We start from the raw sequence: 24,731 nt of genomic DNA on the forward strand, positions 1-24,731 counted from the left end.
TTTTGGGTGGCCAAAGTGTCATGGCGGCGTCCCATGGAGCCTGAAATGACGAAAATGACGTTGGTGTCCGTTCCTTCTTTGATCTTCCTTGCTCCAAACAAGGAAGTGCCACTGGAGTAACATTGGCATCTAATACGCGTGATTCCTAAACCCACCAGGATTGAGTTAAGACCCGCCTCCTCTAACGTTAGTGCTGCTCGCTCAAGTGCAAAGTACCTACTACCTACTGATCCATTACAATAATACACGCAGCATAATACGCCCAAAGCCATATCCAAACCATAACAATTTAACTGATAAAAAGTAAGAGTTTTTATTTTGAGCACAGTAGTGACAAATTAATAGCTTTCTCAGTACGTTTTTCTCTTTAGCAAAGTTACAAAGTTTTCCCTTTATTAAATAAGCACAGTAGACTACAATTAAGTCAGTTTCAAGTTTTTTTTTAGTAGTTTATTTTGAGCACTGTAGTGAGAAATTAATAGCTGTGCATTGTGCAAATGCAGGCTTTTCACAAGTAGGCCTACAAGTCTTCATGCCTCTGACTTTATCCACCCTCCATGTGTCAGGCAGGGATTTCAGCCACTCCTTCCAGCGAGTGTTCCTGGAAGTCCTCGCGTTTCCGCGAGGCGGGTCTTAACTCAAGCCTGGTGGGTTTAGGAATCACGCATCTAATACATTTCACAATGTTTTTACAACCGTTCTCCAAGCGAAAGCATTAGAGGTATTCAGTATCAGATGTGCATTGACATAAAGGACAGTCATCACCTTTCAACAGAACATGGAGGGGGAAAGTCATCAGTTTAGTGAATATGCTGTGATTCGCAGTCTCAGGCGTTTCAGAGACAAATACTTTTCAAATGCATGTAAACTTGAAGATGATCAGACACCAATCGCTGAAACAGACGCGGAGGATATGCCATGTTTTCTGGACGTGTTACCGGTGAGCGACCAATTAGAAAATATCCCTAAACCCTTATTATGCTGCTGGATCAAATACCTCAACATTTTGATATGATATGACTGATATGTTTTGTATCAAGGTAGCCTCAAATATAGTCTTGATCCCAGGAGTGGGGACAGATTTCCATTTCGACCCCCCACTTCGACCCCTCCCATTTCGACCGCGCCCCACCCCCCCACTTTTTAATGTATTATTAAAATATAGATGATAATATATCTAAAATAAATAAGTCAGGATCCAATTTTATATAAAGTATTGTTAGATGTTCTTATTTTTTTCTTTTAAGTTGCTTTAGCAGCTAACATAAGCATGACGAAGAATTAGCAATGGCTAATGAAGAATGTTATCACACAGCATAGAATAAAGCCCCGTTTTCACTGAGTCAAACTTATGGAAGTTTTTGAAGTTTAATAACTTTGAACCTGGCACCACTGTTTTTAGGGCAGAGGAGAGGGAAAATAAACCCAACCAAAATGTTTTCAAGAATAGCTACCATGTTATCTACACAATATTGTGTGTGTTATTACGGTATAACTATTCTATACATTTCAGGGGATCTTTTTTTTGGGACTTTAAAAACTCTATTTTTTTCTGGCACGGCTGTGCCGCGCACACGGAACACACACCATCGTTATGTAGCTGTACGGTCGTAAGAACGGGGGCCCTTTGCATTTTGGGGCCCAGGGGGGCATTTTTTCAAAGTCCGTCTATGCCCCACTTCGACCTGGGGTGTGCGAGCGACCTCCACGGATCCCGCAATCTCTCTCTCTCCATCTCCATCTCCATCTCTCTCTCTCTCTCTCTCTCTCTCTCTCTCTCTCTCTCTCTCTCTATGGATGGATGGAAGGAAGGATGGACTCATGCATGTTAACCTGGGGGTCCTAGAAATGAAAACGTTTGAGAATCACTTTTAGAGCCTGGTGGTGGTCCCTGCATACAACCATTGCTCTACACAGAATGGAAACGACAGTTACCAGACTACCAGTAACGACTCATCGAGAGAGGGAGAGGTTCATATATAGAGGATACAGCCAAAAGCGACCTGATCATTTAGTTGACAGCGCCATGCAGCCGTTAACTGCTGCTGCTTATTTATTTAGGAAAAGAAACAAATGACAGAAAGAGAGAGAGGGAGAGAGCGATCGATCCACTCCCAGCCAGTGTCCAAGTTCATTTAGGCCTACGTGTATATTCGTTTGTCCCCGAGGGGCGATTTGGTTGCAGCAATAGGCCTACATAACTTAAGAGCGCAAATGTGTGCGTGTGTGTGCGTGCGTGCGTGCGTGCGTGCGTGCGTGCGTGCGTGCGTGTGTGCGTGTGTGTGTGTGTGTGTTAAATTAAGCAGACTGGGGTAAAGGGATAGGTCTATAAGAAATTGTCCATGTTAGAAGTAGGCCTATTTAAGCCTTTTTGTTCGTTTAATGCACTTGTACATGGAGCGATTGGAGCCTATTAGGCTATGTTATGCCTATGGGCCGTCAGGCGCGCAAATATGGATTGTTTATGTGATGATGATAATATAGGCCTAATGCAACAGCGCGGCAATAGGTGCATTTACATGACCAATCCGATCTAAATAAGGACAGACAGACAGACAGCGTCGTGCACAACTGTGCGCCTTGTCAGTAGCTATATATTCCATGTCCGTCAGTTTTGGGCTGACGATATCATTTGATTGAAAAATTGCCGATCTACAAGCTCACAACGAGGTGTGTCTACAGACTAGCCTACACAACATGCATGCTTGCGAGTTTGCAGATCTGGTGAGCTACCCAAAGGCATATATAGGCCTAAAGCTTTGATTAGATTTGAAAAAAATAAGCCATGTCACAGTGACCCATTGTAATTTGGCAACTTTCTTGAGCCTATTTATTGTTAAATCAAGTAGGCATATATAGACTATATTTATTGCTCCTAATAATTAACAAATTAAGCCAGCAATATAGCCTACATTACAGCTACGATTTCATCTGTTCTGTAGGATATTATTCAATCATTAACCCTTAAGTTCTGTTCAGATTCACTACACCTTCGTTCTGTTCGGGTCATTTTGACCCGGTGGATATTTGGTTTAAAAAAAACAACACTAATATAAATTTTAACTTAACAAATCATCATGATACATTGACTTTGACTCAATACCAAACAATTCATATGATATATTTGGTAAATGTTTGCATTTCTGCTTTGCTATATCACATTAAACACTGAAAGAGCTAGGCGTTTTTACTGATTTAGCTGAAATCCATGTAAAAAAAACTACTTCATTTAATACTGGGCAATATTGCTCATGCTTATAGGAAGGCGGGGAGGGTTCGGAATGGGGCTTCGGAAGGGGGGTGTTAGAAGTGGGGGTGACTATATGTCTGTGTTTTGGCATAATACTGTGTATTTCTGTGCTTCCGGGTCAAAATGACCCGAACAGCACTTAAGGTTCAAAAAATATGAGGGGGGTGTAGCATGGGTGTAGTGCAAAAATATTTTTTTTACATGTTCATCTCAGAAGAATCTTTAAGGCCAGTGAGTTTCAGGTGGAAACATTTTTAACTTCTACCTTTTTTTTCCAAATGAAAATGTAAAACGGGTCAAAATGACCCGAACAGCACTTAAGGGTTTTAATGGGGAATGACGCGTCGTTGCTGTCCGTGGTCCTGGAGGCTCCGGTGGGCCTGGCCCAGGTGCCCACTGAACGGCGGGGGGACAGGCGGTGGTCCGCGGGCCTGGGTGTCGGCGCCGCCTCGGTGGACGCACAAAGCCTTATTGCTCGGTTAATTCTCAACGGATTTTTCTAATTCTAAGTACTGTATATCTGTGAAGTGTCTATATTCATTCAGTGTAATGTTTTAATTGTCCCTCCATCAAACCATCAAGCTTGAAGTACAGAAATAATACTAGCCCGTTACAAGATTGCTGTTAAGAGAGAGAGAGAGAGAGAGAGGGAGAGAGAGAGAGAAAGAGAAAGAAAGAGAGAGAGATGGGGGGAGATGCGCACATAAACTCATTCCTTTTTTTTTCTTCTTCCACCCCTATGAACTGCCGCTCTACGCACAGTTGAATCGTTCGCTTGAATGCCAGAAAAGTCGACCTCTTTCAAAGTCGACCCCAAACTCGTTTCCCAACGGGTCTGAGGCCTTTAGCTAGATGCAGAATAGACAAAAATCAAATATTTGCTTCTGGGGGTCCCTGGAACAAAATATTTTGTGATGGGGGTCCGTAGCCAAATACATATCATTCTGGGGGTCCTTCACATGACAAAGTTTGAGAAACACTGATGGCCACATAAGTTTTTTTCAGAAAATTGTTATGATTTAGAAGACATTTGTAGAATGTGCCTATCAGTGGTTAAGGACCCCCAAAATGTATTTTTGGCCGTGGACCCCCATCTCAAAATAGTTTGTTCCACGGATGGACCCCTATTGCTAACCTTTTTGTTCCAGGGACCCCCAGAAGCACAGATTTGATTTTAGTCAAATCTGTGGCTAATTTTAGCTACAGACCCGTTGGGAAAAGAGTCTGGGTCGACTTTGAAAGAGGTCGACTTATCTGGCTACCGTTCGCTTATATAAGCAGCGGCCTCGCATTGCTTTTGCAAAAATAGAAGGGCTTTCCAAGGGTCGGAATGGTGATGTCTATAGCAAAACGGGGACACCCCGCCATTCCGACGGGTTTATTCGAAATGGCGTTGTTTCTAAATCGAGATGTTTAGGGTCAGAAAGGCGATGTACATAGAAAAGAAGGTTAATAGCAGACCTACTGTGTTGACCTTGACCTATGAAAGACAGACGCCTACTGCTACATTAGGTCCCAATCAGGGTTAATCTAGCTGCTTGTTGTATTTATAGGTTAATGTACAGTTCCTGGTCATGACACTCCTGTCTCCTCCGGATATCTGTCGCCTCGGTGCCACCAGTCGCTACTGGAGGGATGTGGTCAGAGACCCATTATTGTGGAGGTACTTCCTGCAGAGAGACATGCCACATTGGTCCTCCATTGATCATGTGTCCATGCCCCAACTACAGGCCTTGGCAAGCCCACTGTGTAGTGAAAATGACAAAATAAACGTTGATGAAGTAGAGGATGATGACCAAGGAATGGAACCAAAACATGACTATATGGCAGAGTGAGTCTATATCCCCCTATTGATATTTTTCCATATTGCAACTACCATTACAATGCTTAAATATGCTCATGGGTGAGTAGTTCTCCCCAAAAGTACCTTTTTTCTATTGATTACTACTACTACTACGCCATGGAGACTTGAGTTCAATAAACAAAATGCATTTGGGTCCCCATCCGGAATCAATGGGGGTAATTTACTATAACCAAATTTGTGTCTTGATCAATGGAAAAAAGTCATTTTGGAGGTGAACTACTCCTTAAGGCTCATTCATACTCCAGAGGTGAAGAGCAGTTCACCGCAGTGTAGTTTTCTAAAGTCATACTAGGGTCAAGTGAGGGTGAAGTGAGACTTAAGAAAACTACACCGCAGTGAACTGCTCTTCACCTCTCTGGAGTATGAATGGGCCTTTAGTTTACATTGTCCATTCTCGTCAGTGACATACAAGTTGAGTCTCTCATCGTGTTGACAGATACTTGAAAGGCTGCCCGGCCCACAGGCAAAGATGGCAGCCCTTGCGTCCTCCGTACGAGGCGGTGACATCTTTCCTTCAGTCTCTGGTAATGTCACCTGAGCCACGCTATGCCATGTTCGGCCCCGGCATGGAGCAGCTGGATGTCTCTTTGGTGACCAGGCTAATGCATAGCCCGGACATACTCCCTGTAGCAGCCATACCCCAGCGACAGATCAATGGTGAGATCAGGTGAAGCTTTAGCATTTAGTTATCTCCACCAGGATAACAGGCATTCGCTTTTACAGTCACGTTTATGTAATGACTGTCAACCTGTGACAGTCATTGTGGGATACAAGCTTTCAGACTTCTATTAGTAATGTTTGGTTTGGTTTGTCAGTTATTTGTTAACATTGTAGTTGTAGTTTTAACTTGCTTAGATGCACTTTTTAGATATTTATTTATTATCATGATGTGTTTTCATCGATGTCTTTATGAGCTGCTGTAACACTTGAATTTCCCCTCTGGGATCAATAAAGTACCTACCTACCTACCTACCTAACCTTGGGTTAGGGTGAGGGTTAATGTCAATGACATTACAGAGCTAACTTCCTCTCAAGAAGGAAGTGATAATTCAACACTTGGATATCATATCACAACCGTTAATTATTAACTGGTGATTCAAACAATTTAATGTGTATGAGAGAGAGAGGAAAATAGTAGAGACCATGTACAACTTGTACATTGTCACAGGGCTCGCAACTGTCATGGCTGTAGTAGGAATGTTCACTGTGTACTATTATCATTAGGTTATGCCTCCTGGTGGAGATTGGCACTCTACTAATTGCATTTATACTGTCCACTTAACCATTGTTGAACGTCATAAAGATAATAAATAAATAATAATAAAATAAAGATAACTATAACGATAATTAACAACTGCCATCCTGTTGTCCTGTTGCCGACAACAGGACGCTTCCATCCACATCAGTTGAGAACGATGTTTAAAACAATATTTGTATCTTTATCGTGCCCAGTGGGAATGACACCTTAGTGCTATAACAATGTTTGTATTTGTAATGTATCCAACTTATTACAGTAAATAACCACAGTCATGCTCATTTGCTGTAATATGAATATGACTTTTGTTCTACATTATTGTTGTTAAGAGGCCTTAATCTAATGCTGTCCAGAAAGTAAATTAACTTGAGTTGAGTTGCATGTTTAGTTATCCTCCAGTAGGTGGCTGTCTTGTCACATAAGAGATGCCCTCAAATCTTTTTCATTCAATAACCAAACCAACCAAACTCTCAACTTTGTTCTAGGAGTTGGTTCTGGAATCAGTTTCATGTACAACAACCAACACAAATTGAATATTCTGACTCTCTACTCAACTAATAGGTAAGCATTTATTATTTGAAGTTATATTACAATATGTAATCTTCCATTTATTTCCACTTATTACTGTGAATACCTTTCACCTTATTTTAGCCTGTTGATGTTTGTGAGAGGGAAAAGAGCCAGAGTGGAACAGCAAAACGTCAGCAATAAACTTTTCACTTTGGGAGGAACTGACCAGTCAGGCTACCCAGTCTGCAACCCCACGCCTCAGGTCCAGGAAGTGTGTCAGCTGGTGGATGGCTTCATCTATGTAGCCAACGCAGAGCCGGGCAAAGGTGAGATGAGGCATCAGTAAATCTTGTGTCCTATTTTGAGCATGCCATTAGCTAAAACAACTATCCGTGACAAAGTATGAAATAGGGCTTAATCGGGGCGCCCACTGGCCTACTGGTCCAGGCGCATACAACTTAGTCATTGCCACACGGTTCGATTCCTGATCCGGACGACCTTTGCCGCATGTCACTCCCCATCTCTCCCCCCATTTCCTGTCAGTCTACTGTCCTATCCAATAAAGGCATAAAAATCCCCAAAACAAATCTAAAAAATAAAATAAAGAAAATAAATGGGGCTTAATCACATAAACCCTAAAGTCCCTATTCTGGGCTTGTCATAGGCAAATATTGGGTGAATCTCACAACATATTGCGAGCTTGTAGATTTTCTGCAAAGAGATTTTGTGTTGACAGCAAAAAAAGATAATTGTTAATTATCAGAGAACATCTGCTTACAATGCTATGTCAATACCAGGTGAGGGGGACTTGGAAGGAGCTCAGATCCATGCTGTGTTGAGCCCAGCCTGGGGCTTGACTTCCAGACCTCTCCTGGTTCTCTCCTGTGTCTCCAGAGAGGAAAGAGACACACTTATGGCCACAAGCCTAGGATCCAGTAGCACTAGCACAGGACCAAGAGGCAGCTGGAGAACACCTTGTGTGGAAGTAGCGCACAGGCTTGGACTTCCCCAACTGCCCAATCCCTGGATGGTAAAGTACTGCCTGCACTTTGAAACATTTGCATTATAATATTCCATATGCTCCATGTGTTGTCTTTATATGCTTTCTCTGTGTGTTACTGTCACTGGGTCAGGTACAGGACGTTGTAGCAGAATCCTTGTCTGGGCTTCTGGATGGAGTTTCATGGTTGCTGAAGTGCTCTGGAGTCAGACTACAGCAGCTAGCTGACTGAGGACATGAAACAATTGACCTCAATTGACCTCTTGTGTTGCTACACAGGGTACCTGTTCTACACCACTTCACTCCTTTCCTTTTGTATTGGAATGATTGACATTGTAACTAGTGGCCATTTGAGTTGTGAACACTTATTCATTCAGGCAAAATGAACAGAATCCCATACATAATCACAGCAACTCTTAGGAGTTGCAGGGGGAAGGGGGGATATTATTATACACACACGCACACACAGGAACTGGTCTTTACAACAATCACGTACTATGGTACCCAGAACAGCTTCGCTTAAGCACTTGGGTATTAAATGTCTTGCTACTTAGGAATTACCACTACAGCCTTCCAATCAAGATCCTATTTCTCCCAACTTTCAGGCAACCACCATCTCTTAGTGATCCCACACTTCAGGTGTGCGCCCGTCCCTCCGTGCGGCGAATCTCAGACACTCCTCGACCTATCTGCGTCAAGCCTTCCATGTATATTCCCAGTAGGGAGTAATCCAAAGAACACACTCTACCCCAAATTCTTCAAATCAGCCTCATGGCTCTTGAACCGTAGGTCGGAAAATCGAAATGTTTTTGCTGGATTCCTTGTGTGATTTTCCGCCATTTAGAATTTTCACTGTTTCTCCCTTCCTACATTTTGTCCTGGTCTCACTAAAATCTGTACACATGATCTCTGGACCTAGCCTCGTACCCGCCCCTCTTCCAGAAACCATTTCTCCTGGAGAACGGAAGTTGGTCGTTTACTAGGCTACTCTGGACCCATGCGATAAACATATAGAAGCAAATGTTGATAGTCCATACCGTTTGTCCATACTAGTTTTCCAAAGTTAGTGGGACGGCCTATTTTACAAAAAAATGCCAAAAATCACAAATGAAAGTCCAAATATTTCTATTTGGCAAAAACGTTATTCAGCATTTAGCAATACATTATGATTTGAAGTGTGCATATAAAACTGACACCAAATGAACAATATAATAATAAATAAATCACAATAGAAATAACTAGATTAAAATAGAATACAGCATACAGTGACAAATATTAAACTTTTGCAGACAAAGTATTTAATTCTTTGTTAAACTGCCCAGAAATTATCTAATTGTAATGATGAAAGGACCTATTGCAGTTCCTGTTAAAGGGTTGTGGCCAGTGACGGGCCATGCCTATATGATCCAAGAAGAGAGCTCCAGGCCCAGCAGACAACCAGAGCTTTATAGAAGCATTTAATGTCCTTGTCTGTCACATCCCACAGATTTCCCAAAACTAATGGGCAGCAATAAGGTGATTGAGAACGATGCCCATGCCCTCAATGTCCCTACACACTGCAAGAGCAGCACTACAGCATCAAGAGTATCTGCTCTCATTTGCTTCTGGAATACAGGGCCTAAGAAAGCTTGCCCCCTCGCCTGCAGTGCACCATGCCCTGCTTACTATACAATATGCAGAGATCTTTGGTGGTTCTAGCTACCTGGCTGTAGTTGATTGGAATCGGGAACCAAATGGAGTACATTTAGTTCCACTTGGACACACTCTAGAGATGAATTAACACTTGTGGTTTGCAGTGTAGAGAGTAAGTTATATGGTGTAAAATTGTTGGGGGTAAAGGAGGAATCCTATCAAATATTTTTCTCCCTGTCCACCCCCTGAAAAGCACTTATCTTCCAGATTCCAGACTGTTGGTTTGGGCATGTCTTTTGCTCTGAGAATGTGGTAGAATAACATTAATATTAATATAAAAAAAGATTATTACGAAAATAACATTTAAAAAACAAAACAAAAAACGATTGTTTAAAGTTTAACGATAATCCAGCTGGGAATGAGAGATTGCACAGCATTTGTTTTTTTAATTTATTTTTATTTGCTTTTTGCCTTTGTTTTTTGTTAATATTTTTTTTATTAATTGCATTTATATATTACAAAAGGTAAGGAGATGATCACAAAAAGTGTTGATTGAGACTGAAGTATTCAAGACCTTTTTCAAGTATGTAGGCCTACAGTTTTATTCTTAATATCAGCTTTGTAATATGCCACTTGTTTTCCCTCATCTATTGTAAGTTCCATTTACTGCAAGATAGTATGCCTATAAATGGAGAATCTGTGTTGGTGGTCTTTTGAGGAAGAAAAAAAAATATTGTTTTTTTATGTCTTCATTGAAAATAAATAGGCGCGTTGGTTAATGGCAAAATCGTTGTCTATAAATCATAGATATGTAAATATGTATCATATCTTTGTATTTAGCACCTGTCTTACATAATGTAGCCCAAAGTGCTTCGATCTGCTGAATTTGTCCATCCCATGATGTTTTGCTGCTGTCTAGAACTACAGTATCCAGAATGCACCACAAACTCCAAACCAAGCAACAAGGAAGTGCCACTGAGTAACATTTGTTGTTGGCAAATACATTTCACAATGTTTTTACAACCGTCCGTTCTCCAAGCGAAAGCATTAGTGGTATTCAGTATCAGATATGCATTGACGTCACCTTTCAACAGAACATGGAGGGGGAAAGTCATCAGTTTAGTGAATATGCTGTGATTCGCAGTCTCAGGCGTTTCAGAGACAAATACTTTTCAAATGCATGTAAACTTGAAGATGATCAGACAACTATCGCTGACACAGACGCGGAGGATATGCCATGTTTTCTGGACGTGTTACCGGTGAGAGACCAATTAGAAAATATCCCTAAACTAAACCCTTATGCTAACTAAACATTCGATGGATCAAAAAAGGGCAAAATCTCGATATGTCGATGGCCCGGCGGTTCTACGTCCCAGTAGACCGATAAGGATAACCTGCGTGAAGTTGGCACCCCTGTTGAAAACATAATTAAAAATGGTGTCATTAATAATGAAAAAAAAAAAAAAAATTGTGCTTGTGGTATCATTTTTGAGATATTTCAAGTTATAGTTTTGCTGAGCCTTGCACCCCCAATTTTTTGGCTCCAAATCGGAAAAAAGGGTCTCATTCTTTAGTGCTGGATGTGCTCTAATTTGTGCCGTTGAAATCATCAATTGTGCTTTTATATATATATATATAAATATTTATATGGTTATGAATTGGCAGATTTAGCAGCATTACAGGGGTGTGGCCAGCAGAGGGCGATGGAGATAGTGGTAGAACATAGGAGCAGAACAGTGGTGTTATGTAGAATAACTAAAAAGTGATACCAGCACAAATTATAACATTTACGGCACAATTCAGCACAAATTCAGCACTAAAGAATGACACCATTTTTATATATTTTTTCATCATATGGGGTGCCAACTTCACAGAGGTATAAGACCAGGTTTAGGCTGGCATTCACCTGCGTTGGCACTGGAAGTTTACCTCCACTTGAACATGTTTTGACCATAGAGCTTTGGTTTGTAAAGGTACCCAAACAAATATTTTACTTAAAGTAAAAGTAGAAATAGGCTACTCTGTGACAAGTTATCTTTTGATTGTGAGCCGATCTACAAGCTCACAAGTTGTAGATCGGCTATTTATTTTCAAATGGAGTGGTCACTGGTTAATGTTTGTTTTGTTGCAGTTTACTGTCAGAACCGGCACAGCTTGTCCGTATATGTATATACGTGTAACGCCTGACACATGTGGTTCCCTGGGCCCTGACACATCCCTCACTGTGACATCACAGTGATGTCAGATACTCAGAGCAGGGATATCCATATATGGGCATAAACAGGTGACATCACAGTGGTGTGGCTGGTTCAGACAGGGATCCCCATGTATGTGCATAAAAGGGATTGTATGTTGTGATGTCATGGGAACCACTCTATGCCCATATATGGAGATCCCTGATGTCATCAATATTTAGCCCATATCTAACAGGACTTCATATCCACATATGAGGAACTGGTCCGATATACATCACTGGCCAGACGGCCAAGACATTGTCGCCCTGAGGCGTCTACTAGTAATAATAATCAATATACAAAGTAATGTTCTCAAATAAATGTAGTGGCGTAAAAGTACAATATTTGGATACGAGATGTAGTGGAGTAGAAGTAAAAGTATTGGAAATTGGTAGTAAAGTACAAATACCTCAACATTTTGATATGATATGACTGATATGTTTTGTATTGTATCAAGGTAGCCTCAAATATAGTCTTGATCCCAGGAGTATCGAGATAAGGCTACTGTTGGATGTGAATCAGAGTGTAATGTAATCTCTGAATATAAAATATTGTAAGCAAATCACTCACTCGAAGTAATTCGGAATAGGCACATTTGACCTTTTTTTATTTTTATTTATTTTTTATTTTTTTAAGGTTAATAGCAGACCTACTCTGTTGACCTTGACCTATGAAAGACAGACGCCTACTGCTACATTAGGTCCCAATCAGGGTTAATCTAACTGCTTGTTGTATATGTATAGGTGAATGTACAGTTCCTGGTCATGACACTCCTGTCTCCTCCGGATATCTGTCGCCTCGGTGCCACCAGTCGCTACTGGAGGGATGTGGTCAGAGACCCATTATTGTGGAGGTACTTCCTGCAGAGAGACATGCCACATTGGTCCTCCGTTGATCATGTGTCCATGCCCCAACTACAGGCCTTGGCAAGCCCACTGTGTAGTGAAAATGACAAAATAAACGTTGATGAAGTAGAGGATGATGACCAAGGAATGGAACCAAAACATGACTATATGGCAGAGTGAGTCTATATCCCCCTATTGATATTTTTCCATATTGCAACTCTCCCATTACAATCCTTAAATATGCTCATGGGTGAGTTTATAGCTGTTTTAAAAATAACTCCTTATTTTTAAAGGATTAGTTCTCCCCAAAAGTACCTTTTTTCTATTGATTACTACTACTACTCACGCCATGGAGACTTGAGTTCAATAAACAAAATGCATTTGGGTCCCCATCCGGAATCAATGGGGGTAAATTTACTATAACCCCATTTTTGTCTTAGGAATTCGACAAATACAAAAAATATTATTGAAATCAAGTCTCCATGGCGTTAGTGATCAATGGAAAAAAAGTCATTTTGGAGGTGAACTACTCCTTAAGGCTCATTCATACTCCAGAGGTGAAGAGCAGTTCACCCCAGTGTAGTTTTCTAAAGTCATACTAGGGTCAAGTGAGGGTGAAGTGAGACTTAAAGTGATCCCTGACTAATACGACAAATATGCCTTAATACATTATAATTGTCCTCTATAACTACAATGTAAAATTAAAAACACCTTAATTATTTTATTTATTCTAGAAATAGCTAATCTACTCAACAGGGGAAATGCCCGTCGCAAGTTGATGATGTCATAAATGTCATGTGTGATCTATCCCTATGGAATTTATGGCATGTATGTGCAAATAAAAACAAACTTAATACTTCATAATGGTTAATATGAGCATCAACTCAATATTTCAATTTTTTTTTGCACTTGCATTCCATAAATTCCATAGGGATAGATCACACATGACATTTATGACATCATCAACTTGCGACAGGCGTTTCCCCTGTTGAGTGAAAGATTAGCTATTTCTTGAAGAAATACAATATTTAAGGTGTTTTTAATTTTACATTGTAGTTATAGAGGACAATTATAATGTATTAAGGCATATTTGTCGTATTAGTCAGGGATCACTTTAAGAAAACTACACCGCAGTGAGCTGCTCTTCACCTCTCTGGAGTATGAATGGGCCTTTAGTTTACATTGTCCATTCTCGTCAGTGACATACAGTACAAGTTGAGTCTCTCATCGTGTTGACAGATACTTGAAAGGCTGCCCGGCCCACAGGCAAAGATGGCGGCCCTTGCGTCCTCCGTACGAGGCGGTGACATCTTTCCTTCAGTCTCTGGTAATGTCACCTGAGCCACGCTATGCCATGTTCGGCCCCGGCATGGAGCAGCTGGATGTCTCTTTGGTGACCAGGCTAATGCATAGCCCGGACATACTCCCTGTAGCAGGCATACCCCAGCGACAGATCAATGGTGAGATCAGGTGAAGCTTTAGCATTTAGTTATCTCCACCAGGATAACAGGCATTCGCTTTTACAGTCACATTTATGTAATGACTGTCAGCTTGTGTAAACATAATGTCAATGACAATTACAGAGCTAACTTCCTCTCAAGAAGGAAGTGGAGGTGGGGAAGTGATAATTCAACACTTGGATATCATATCACAACCGTTAATTATTAACTGGTGATTCAAACAATTTAATGTGTATATGAGAGAGAGGAAAATAGTAGAGACCAACTTGTACATTGTCACAGGGCTTGCAACGGTCATGGCTGTAGGAATGTTCACTGCATACTATTATCATTAGGTTATGCCTCCTGGTGGAGATTGGCACTCTACTAATTGCATTTATACTGTCCACTTCTACAACCATTGTTGAACGTCATAAAGATAATAAATAAATAATAATAAAATAAAGATAACTATAACGATAATTAACAACTGCCATCCTGTTGTCCTGTTGCCGACAACAGGACGCTTCCATCCACATCAGTTGAGAACGATGTTTAAAACAATATTTGTATCTTTATCGTGCCCGGTGAAAATGACACCTTAGTGCTATAACAATGTCTGTATTTGTAATGTATCCAACGTATTACAGTAACAGTAAATAACCACTGTCATGCTCATTTGCTGTAATATGAATATGATTTTTGTTCTACATTATTGTTGTTAAGAGGCCTTAATCTAATGCTGTCCAGAAAGTAAATAAACTTGAATTGTCATTTTACATGCTGCATGTTTAGTTTTCCTCCAGTAGGTGGCTGTCTTGTCTCTCAAATCTTTTTCATTCAATAACCAAACCAACCAACCAATCAACTTTGTTCTAGGAGTTGGTTCCGGAATCAGTTTCATGTACAACAACCAACACAAATTGAATATTCTGACTCTCTACTCAACTAATAGGTAAGCATTATTTGAAGTTATATTACAATATGTAATCTTATTCATAATTCATTTATTTCCACGTATTACTGTGAATACCTTTCACCCTATTTTAACCTGTTGATGTTTGTGTTGGCAGAGCAGAGAGGGAACGAGCCAGAGTGGAACAGCAAAACGTCAGCAATAAACTTTTCACTTTGGGAGGAACTGACCAGTCAGGCTACCCAGTCTGCAACCCCACGCCTCAGGTCCAGGAAGTGTGTCAGGTGGTCGATGGCTTCATCTATGTAGCCAACGCAGAGCCGGGCAAAGGTGAGATGAGGCATCAGTAAATCTTGTGTCCTATTTTGGGCATGCCATTAGCTAAAATAACTATCTGTGACAAAGTATGAAATAGGGCTTAATCGGGGCGCCCACTGACCCACTGGCGCACTTAGTCATTGCCTCACGGTTCGATTCCCGATCCGGATGACCTTTGCCGCATGTCACTCCCCATCTCTCCCCCCATTTCCTGTCAGTCTACTGTCCTATCCAATAAAGGCATAACAATCCCCAAAACGAATCTAAAAATAAATAAATAAATAAAGTAAATGGGACTTAATCACATAAACCCTAATTCTATTTAATTCTATTAAAGTCCCTATTCTGGGCATGTCATAGGCGAATATTGGGTGAATCACAACATATTAATGGGGCTTAATCACATAAACCCTAATTCTATTTAATTCTATTAAAGTCCCTATTCTGGGCTTGTCATAGGCGAATATTGGGTGAATCTCACAACATATTGCGAGCTTGTAGATTTTCTGCAAAGAGATTTAGTGTTGACAGCAAAAACAGATAATTGTTAATTATCAGAGAACATCTGCTTACAATGCTATGTCAATACCAGGTGAGGGGGACTTGGAAGGAGCTCAGATCCAGGCTGTGTTGAGCCCAGCCTGGGGCTTGACTTCCAGACCTCTCCTGGTTCTCTCCTGTGTCTCCAGAGAGGAAAGAGACACACTTATGGCCACAAGCCTAGGATCCAGTAGCACTAGCACAGGACCAAGAGGCAGCTGGAGAACACCTTGTGTGGAAGTAGCGCACAGGCTTGGACTTCCCCAACTTCCCAATCCCTGGATGGTACTGCCTGCACTTTGAAACATTTGCATTATAATATTCCATAATGCTCCATGTGTTGTCTTTATATGCTTTCTCTGTCTTTGTGTGTTACTGTCACTGGGTCAGGTACAGGATGTTGTAGCAGAATCCTTGTCTGGGCTTCTGGATGGAGTTTCATGGTTGCTGAAGTGCTCTGGAGTCAGGCTACAGCAGCTAGCTGACTGAGGACATGAAACAATTGACCTCAATTGACCTCTTGTGTTGCTACACAGGGTACCTGTTCTACACCACTTCACTCCTTGCATTTTGTATTGGAATGATTGACATGGCCAACTAATGGCCATATGAGTTGTGAACATTTATTCATTCAGGCAAAATGAACAGAATCCCATACATAATCACAGCAACTCTTAGGAGTTGCAGGGGGAAGGGGGGATAATATTATACACACACGCACACACAGGAACTGGTCTTTACAACAATCACGTACTATGGTACCCAGAACAGCTTCGCTTAAGCACTTGGGTATTAAATGTCTTGCTACTTAGGAATTACCACTACAGCCTTCCAATCAAGATCCTATTTCTCCCAACTTTCAGGCAACCACCATCTCTTAGTGATCCCACACTTCAGGTCTTACTGAAAACGATGTTCTCTGTGTGTGCAGCCGTCCATCCGTGCAGCGAATCTCAGACACTCCTCGACCTATCTGCGTCAAGCCTTCCATGTATATTCCCAGTAGGGAGTAATCCAAAGAACACACTCTACCCCAAATTCTTCAAATCAGCCTCATGTCTCTTGAACCGTAGGTCAGAAAATCTAAATGTTGTTGCTGGATTCCTTGCGTGATATTCCGCCATTTAGAATTCTCACTTTTGTTTTCTCCCTTCCTACATTTTGTCCTGGTCTCACTAAAATCTGTACACATGATCTCTGGACCCATGCGATAAACATATAGAAGCAAAGTTTTGATAGTCCATACCGTTTGTCCATAATAGGTTTCCAAAGTTAGTGGGAGGGCCTATTGTACAAAATAGGAGTTGCAGTTTCCCCGAATTGCACCTTTCTAGTTGTGATTAGTTTTTCACCAAATTAGGTATTTGGTGAATTAATAGAATGGTGATCTTGTGAGTCATGTAATGATATTTTGATATTCAATGCTGTTTGCCTGTAATTGGCTTATGGTAAACATTTGTGGGCAGGTCCTATTTCTTAGTTAAAAGAACAAGATGATGCGCACATCCTTTCCAAGTGCTGGTGCTGGGCTCAGGTTGACATGAGATTAAAGAATAGAGGTCCGCACACAGCTCAATGCTCCACAGTGTTTATTTAAAACATAAAGTTAGACGACGTTTCGGCCATCAGGTGACCTGATGAAGGCCAGCTGATGGCCGAAACGTCGTCTAACTTTATGTTTTAAATAAACACTGTGGAGCATTGAGCAGGTCCTATTTCTTACCAAAAAGCCATATACCATGAACCCCACCTCCAATCAACCCACAATTGAAATCATGATATGATTATAATACGTCAAAGAAATACTACCGTATGTTACCCCGTAGCTTCCTTGTGTCCTGCTGACTCGAATTTATGACTGACACAGCCCTGGGTAGGCAGGCCACCCAAAGACCTGTGCTCCAAGATCTGAGAAACCTGATACAGACTCACTCCCCACATAAATGTAACTATGAAGGCATACAGTACAAATTGTATGGTACAATTTGTGTTGATAGAATTTCAGATGTATAGCTTTTGTTTAATGCTAAATGTATATAATATTGTAGGTATTGTTTACAGCTACAATGGTTTGCACAATTAAATTGCTTTGAAGACTGATTGTTCTTAAACAAATCAACTATTCTTATAACCTGCGGCCTAATTACAGTTCATACTGTATACATTGCTGTTGTTTGCAGATTTATGTTTGAGTTTCTCAATAAAGATAAACTTAGACATGCAGTACAAGGACTTAAAATGTGTGTGAGTTACCACCGTGGCTCATTATCCATCTGTCTTCTCTCTCTAATTGAACTTGTTATACGGCCCGCCGGCTGCTCTTTTCACAAGTGCCAAAAAAATGAGGACAACGAAAGGTATTTCCTCTATCCAGAGTTGAGTGGTAAGCCAGATTGTGCTGGCACAGCAGAGTAAGAGTCTACAGCCTGCGACTCCACACAGGCCTTGTGCTTCCTTTCCTCTGAGGTCAGCAGTGGTACATAATCCTCTGCCCACATCTGTCTTAATCCCAGAGGGGAGCTCTCTGCTTTGGCACCAGTACTCTGTTCTGAAAGAATGGAGGCCACCTTTCCCACCCAATTGTATGGCTAATTACTGTATAATAATGGATGTAAGGTAGACCTCATTAATCGTGAGGTGGGAGATTGGGAATACTGTTTGTGTGTGGTGGGAATACTGTGTTTGTGTGTGTGGGGTGGGGGGGGGGTCTTGCTCATGGACAGCGCGACAGCCAGAGCCAGGGAATCTGGAACCTTCCCAGATGGCCTCTATCCTATCCTAAGTCATCAGTATTGTACTTTTCAACAGAACATTTTGAAATTGCAATACCTCATCAGTATTATACTTTTCCAAAAAAGTGCAACATGGTCTACAACCAAGTATAAACCTATGCCTGTCAACCTTGTATACCCATATATGGAGAACCCTGCCTGATGTCATAAATATGACATGTTGTAGTACCAACGTCATAGACTGGCCTATATAACCAGAGGGGCATGTGGATCCAATGTGAATTAGGCATCAGCTTAAGTGCAGTGAGAATTAAAACATGAGAATCTAACATTTAACATTTTAAATATTAACAATCTCAAGGCCTTTGGATAAAAGCATATGTTTTAAGAAGTGATTTAAACACTGATTTATCAAGTCTTAGCTCCTCAGGCAGGTTGTTGCATAGTTGAGGAGCCGGGACAGGAAAGGTATGGTCACCCATTGTTTTCAGCCTCAACTGGTTTTAGTTAAAAGCCTAGCAGCAATTTTCTGTACAATTGTGAGCCTAAAGAGTTTTTGTCCCCTTAAGACATGGTAAAACATAATTCCAATAGTCAAAGCACGAAGAAAAGAATAACATGAAACACCTTATTATCGTGTTTTGTTTTCAGGATTGTGTTCCAATACAAATGTAACATGAGACACCATTTGGTGGGACTCAAACTGTATCATTCTCATAATGTTATTCATCATGTAGTTGTACACTGAAAATGAGTAGATTGTCTTCAATATTCCTAGTATTCCTGTGCTTTTTTCCCCACACATACTCTGACAGCAGTAATAGGATAATGTATCTCGACACCACTCTTTTGTTGCAGTCCCCTAGGTAACCATAAATCATTGCCCTTACTGCATTTTTCCTCCAACCCCTTCTTTAAAAGGGCCCTGTTTCTCATTTAATAATTTTCATAGAGTTCCAAATTTAGAAGAGGCCAATGATTGGTGCAATTTAGATGCATTAGGTCCAGACTGAATACTAGAGAAGATGGATTCTTTTAAATTTAAAGAGACATAATGGAGGAGTCAGCTGCTATGTAGGCATGCGTGCATGGCTGCATGCACGTGTATGTGAACTATGAAATGACCCTTTCATCTGAATGCATCCTACTGTTCTGTGTAAACAGGATGTGTATTTCGCTGGTCCTAACTTCTCAACTATTTCCCCATACATACACTTGCTGTGATACAAATGAAAATATGTGTGCGCACACACGCATACGCTTTTGTTCTGGCACTGTCTGCCCGACCATAAAGGAGGAGCAAAACCTTCAACAATAGGCCCCAATAACCTGAAAGTAGCGACAAATATAATTTCCTCCTAGGCTTTTTGAGTCATCAAAGTCCATATACTGAAGAATTGGAAAGAAATCCTTTGTTATTAGGCTGTGTGTGTGTGTGTGTGTGTGCGTGCGTGCGTGCGTGCGTGCGTGCATGTATTACTCTTTCACCTCTGGTTAAACCAGAGGTGAAATAGTACTCATTGTACATTGTACTTGTAAATGATCAATGGCTGTTCAAATTGATTACCCCTTAAGTTTTGTTTGGATCATTTTGACCCATTTTAAATTTTCATTTGAAAAGAAAAAAGGTAGAAGTTTACATTTTTTCCACCTGAAACTCATTGGCCTTCTTCTGTGATTAACATGTAAAAAAAACTTTTTGTACTACACCCATGCATTTTATGAAATGGAGTTGGTACAACGTATGTTCAGGAGGAAGACTACGCCTTCAAACAATGAGATTGTTATTACATTCTCTCTTCTATTCATTCCTACTACCCAGGTAGTCTGGGATCACTTCACTTTTCGGGTTTGTAACCGGTCTGGAGCGGAAACCACAAAACGTCATGTTGTAGTACTCAAAGGACTACAATTTGCCGGAAAGATCGAACCGGATTCAGTTTTAACCCAAAATATTCCCCTGTGCTCAAGGACACACTTTTAGGGCCTAACTAATAAACTCCTTGATGCGGAGTAGTTTTGCTTTTGAAAAATGTGTTTGTTATATGCATCTTTTAGCGACTGGCAAGACTACACTAGGCTACTCGAGCATTTTAATAGGGATTGGGGAAACAAATGGGGGGAACCAAATCAAAGCGACGCCGCTTCTTCTAGTGGTTTCCGCGCTTTAGGCAGAAACCAAACGGCCTGTTGTGAACGAACACCAAAGCCTGGTAGGCGAGGTTACTACCCAGGTGACTGAGTCAACTCCTCCCTCAAATTATATGCCATGGTAACTGATCATAGCTCCACCCTTGCCATCCACAGTGGCACAGCCGCCATGGTAACTGATTCATGCTCCACCCATTGCCAATAAGGAGGTGTATTTAAACCTGCCAGTCTTGCCCATCTCTCGTGCATAGTACTTTGCATCCCACCCTCCCACCCTTATTACTGTTCTAACCTACCTTTCCAGTTTCAGGTTCCAGATGGGGGTCTTGGGAGTGATGGCCAGTCCACGGACGACTACAGATGAGAACGCCATCGCTCTCAGATCCCAACACACGCCCCTCACTCATTCACGCCCCATTCGCACTTCCCTCCCTCGCCAATATCATCCCTCCCTCCCTCCCTCACTCCCTTCAGCCCACATCCTCTTCATCGCCCCTTCATCCCCACTCCCCTTCCTCACTCCTACATCCTCACCTTCCACCCCACTGTCGCCATCCGTGCCCCTTGTCATCACGCCCCCATCCTCTTTAGGCTATTAATCCAGAAGGAAAGTGTCAGTTTTATCCAGCTGATGGTTGCTCAGAGGCGTCCAGGGAGGAGCGTTTAGGGGCTACCGTACATGTTACATGTACCTTAGCGTCTCTTGTCTTGGCATGTCATAATAGGCAAACATTCAGCAAAAATAGCAGACATGAGCTTGTGGATCAGCTATTTTCAGCGAAGAGATTTGGTGTTGAGGGAAAAAAGGGGACAAGTACAGAGGGGCCCAGGGCCGCTGTACTTGATTGATTACCAGACAAGGAAAGAGCCTTTCTACCCACTAAGGCTAAACTATGGGTGTGGATGAGGCAGGTAGAGCAAGCTATAGCAAAAGTGTTATTTTAACTCTCAAGACTTTTACGTGTATTTTTACACTCAGTAAAATGAACTATCAGGAGTTCACTATAGGAAGCTAAAACAGAAACTCCGGAACAACTATGTGTGGAATGAGGAACATCATCAGCTACAAACAGACCTAGGGCCATTAAGGGTGTGTGTACACATACAAATTATCCTGAAATAAACATCAACACACTTGGTTCAACACACTTTTTCACCACTGATGCAAATAATCGTTAAATGAATCCGCAGATAATGAAGCATATAGTGTTAGTTCATGCGGAGCACAAAAGTCGCATATGCTCAGCTGTAATCAGCTGTCAGTCTGATGATTGCTTTCAGTCAGCCACCCTTTCCTACACCAATCACACCTCATTCCCTCAACAAGGCGGTCTGTTTAAATAGGGCTTTCTCCTACTGTAGACCTCTGATTTTCCATTGCTGACACAGCGTCCAGGCCAGTCTGTGATGTCATCTCCAAATTTGGGCACTGTAGTGATGTCGGTCAGTGATGTCAGTCATCTCCAAATTTGGTCACTTGTTTCATCATGTCAGACATACATTATTTGGGCATGGTTTCAGCATGCGGCTGTTACCATGGTGGCGACACTGTTTAATATCAGTGATATCAGCATGCTGACTGTTTTACCCGTTTATGGCCATATAAAGTATGGTGTTCCGTGATGTCAGTCAGTGATGTCGGGCATTGTTTCAGCATGCGGCTGTTACCATGGAGGCAACACTGTTTAGTATCAGAGATCTCAGCATGCGGACAGATGGTGGACAGACATTTAGTAAATTAATAGTTATATAGATGTTTATTTGGCAGGGACAATAAATACAAAAAACAATGTATCAAGTATACATTGTATATAGGGTTTATCATTTGCAACCCCAGTCCCTGGTTAGGCTTTTCTATACAAATATCTACCTAAAAGGTTTATTACAAAAAGTACATGCATGAAGCTCTAAACAAAAAAAGTACAAAGTCAATAACATTCCCAAATGACAGTCAGAAAGCAGTGACATTAACATTCTAAAATGTGCCTATACAGTATATCAGCTTTGGTTTGATTTTAAACAACATTTAACGTTTTCATTAAATATTTTGAGGTAAGTTTGTTTTTTTATTTCAGTTGGTAGGGAATTCCACAAGTGTATCCCTTTTACTGAATACGATGACTGACCAAAAGTGTGCTGCACATTGCTACCTTGTGGTCACCGCAATAAAACGGGAAAGTCCCGATCTGGCAATAAAACATCTGAACATCAATGTCTCCCTGGAGTTTGGAGAAAATTCCACTGACAGCTGGTGGTGGATCTAATGAGGTCGAAGCTACCGCAGGTCCCTGTGTCCATCAAGGAGGTAGATATTGAGGTGGTTCTGGACTACAAATACATGTGAATATATCTGGACAATCAAAAAGACTGGGTCAGGACACAGGCTGACTCTACTTCCTGATGAGGCTGCAGTCTTTGAATCTGCAGCAGATGTGCTACCCGTCTCGCCGTCTGTGGTGGCCAGTGCAATCTTCTATGCTGTTTTTGTCACCTGTCACAAGTAATCGATCAAGAAGAAGAAAAGGCTCTGCTCTGGGGAGGGGACTTGACTTCCTGCCAGAGAGAAGGATGCTGTTGAACCCCACCCCTTCCGTTCAGAACAAGCAGAGGAGCACAACAGCCTAATCCCGCCAAGGTATATCAAAGAGCATCGTAGAAAGTCTTTCTTCCCTAAGGCCATATCACACTCTTTATTACGGACCTAGTGGACTGAAGTATTGAAGGGCCAAGGGGCTTCAGATAAACTCAACTTAAAAATGTATTGCCATATTTAAGCACATTATTTTGCTTTTGTAAGGATGTTTCTATTAGTTCCCATTTTACTTATAATAGGGTGGTACACACAATACAATATGTACATTGTTTATTTTTTTTATTGTACATGAACTAATGTTTGCACTCTTTCCTAACTGTTTTTGCACAAAAATGAAGTGCATTTTATCTGGAGTTAAAATATATAAATAGTATATAGTGAGTTACTGAATGAATGAATGAATTGTTGTTGCAATGGCTTAGTGGTTATAGGGATCCAGAGGTGGGACTCGCTGGGTTTGGGGTTTTCTAAGGACTGTTTATTTAAGCTTTAGACTGTGGACTATAGGCATATGTGTTCACATAATGGAGGCTGGGCTTAGCTGGGGGAGGTTTCTGAAGGGGGATGGTTCCCAGACCTCTGGATGCCTCTTGCCTCTGTTCCAGAATGGGAAAGGGCCTCTAGGATATGACGCCACAAGCAAGAAGCCCCTGTTTACTGACACTCGAGGGGACCTCAGCAACACCACGAGGAGAGTTGAAGTGCTCTATGCAAGAAAGAAATATGTACATTTAATGTGCCCTTCATTGCCTAAATGAATGGGGGAGAGAGAGAGCATATCCAGCAATACTTTCATTATTTTTTCAATTTCAATTGGGGTGAATGTGGCAGTTTCTTGACTGTGAGCAAAGAGAGAGCAAGGGAAATCATTTAAAGTATACCCAATAGATCCAAAGTCCCTTCCATTGGCTTCAGCTTCAAGACTCATTTGTGAATTAAATGAAGAAAACAGGATCAGCCAGTAATGTAGGACCAATACAACATGTTTTGTCTATTCAATTATGCAATATAGCAGCATGTTTTGAAAGGAGTGTCTCCCAGTGTTTTTCAAACTGATTCTCATGGTTGCAGAGTGAGCATAACTTAATACACAGCATTGCAAATTCTAATCAGAAAGCACTTATTTCAAATTGAATGTGTATGGCATTATAATAATTGGATAATTATGTGCACTTTGGAGAAAAGTATTGAGAAGAGTTGCATCCAACAGCAGTCTCTCGTTCATACAGCAGGCAGCTTTTTGTTCCTCCCCATAAAAAATTGTCTCTCATCACAGCTTTCTCTTCATCCTTTCCTTCTGCTATGAGTTTCTCTCTTTTCTCTTCCTCCTGGTTGCCCTCTCTCCTTTTCATCAATGTTAAGTTGACGATTTGTATTCTACAATAACCGCCAACATTAAAGCAGACACTGGAGAAAAAATAACATCATTTGCATGATGCATTCACTGATTAG

At 41.2% G+C, this 24,731-nt stretch overlaps 2 protein-coding genes across 3 annotated transcripts; both read left to right on the forward strand.

Moving 5' to 3' along the window:
• Positions 1 to 791: 791 nt before the first annotated feature.
• LOC308295585 (F-box only protein 4-like) lies at positions 792 to 8,111 on the forward strand (the record flags this gene model as incomplete). Its single annotated transcript, XM_080738637.1, has 7 exons — positions 792 to 940; positions 4,804 to 5,081; positions 5,551 to 5,771; positions 6,855 to 6,930; positions 7,021 to 7,205; positions 7,677 to 7,909; positions 8,013 to 8,111. Exons 1-7 carry the CDS (start codon positions 914 to 916, stop codon positions 8,109 to 8,111), a joined length of 1,119 nt encoding a protein of 372 aa, XP_080594763.1. The 5' UTR covers positions 792 to 913.
• Positions 8,112 to 10,530: 2,419 nt separating this feature from the next.
• Positions 10,531 to 17,976, forward strand: LOC308295882 (F-box only protein 4-like). Of its 2 annotated transcripts, XR_013962591.1 has the most exons (8): positions 10,531 to 10,770; positions 12,489 to 12,766; positions 13,830 to 14,050; positions 14,909 to 14,984; positions 15,103 to 15,275; positions 15,856 to 16,088; positions 16,194 to 17,269; positions 17,513 to 17,976. XR_013962591.1 is itself a non-coding variant. In XM_080738956.1 (7 exons), the coding sequence occupies exons 1-7, from the start codon at positions 10,609 to 10,611 to the stop codon at positions 16,290 to 16,292; spliced, it is 1,242 nt and encodes a 413-aa protein (XP_080595082.1). In that variant the 5' UTR covers positions 10,531 to 10,608; the 3' UTR covers positions 16,293 to 17,408. The 2 variants fall into 2 exon arrangements, 1 of the variants encoding a protein (XP_080595082.1); XM_080738956.1 differs by lacking the exon at positions 17,513 to 17,976 and having other exon boundaries at positions 16,194 to 17,408.
• The last annotated feature ends 6,755 nt before the right edge of the window (positions 17,977 to 24,731 follow it).

The sequence above is a fragment of the Nannobrachium achirus genome (assembly GCF_963921795.1).
Source record: "Nannobrachium achirus genome assembly, chromosome: 12".
Lineage (NCBI taxonomy): Eukaryota > Metazoa > Chordata > Actinopteri > Myctophiformes > Myctophidae > Nannobrachium > Nannobrachium achirus.

Excerpts from the sequence above, each read along its gene's own strand:
- LOC308295882 (XM_080738956.1), top strand. The coding sequence starts at position 10,609 with ATGGAGGGGGAAAGTCATCAGTTTAGTGAATATGCTGTGATTCGCAGT. Across the intron at positions 14,051-14,908 it reads ACCCCAGCGACAGATCAATG|GAGTTGGTTCCGGAATCAGT; the intron begins GTGAGATCAGGT and ends ACTTTGTTCTAG. Across the intron at positions 14,985-15,102 it reads ACTCTCTACTCAACTAATAG|AGCAGAGAGGGAACGAGCCA; the intron begins GTAAGCATTATT and ends TTGTGTTGGCAG.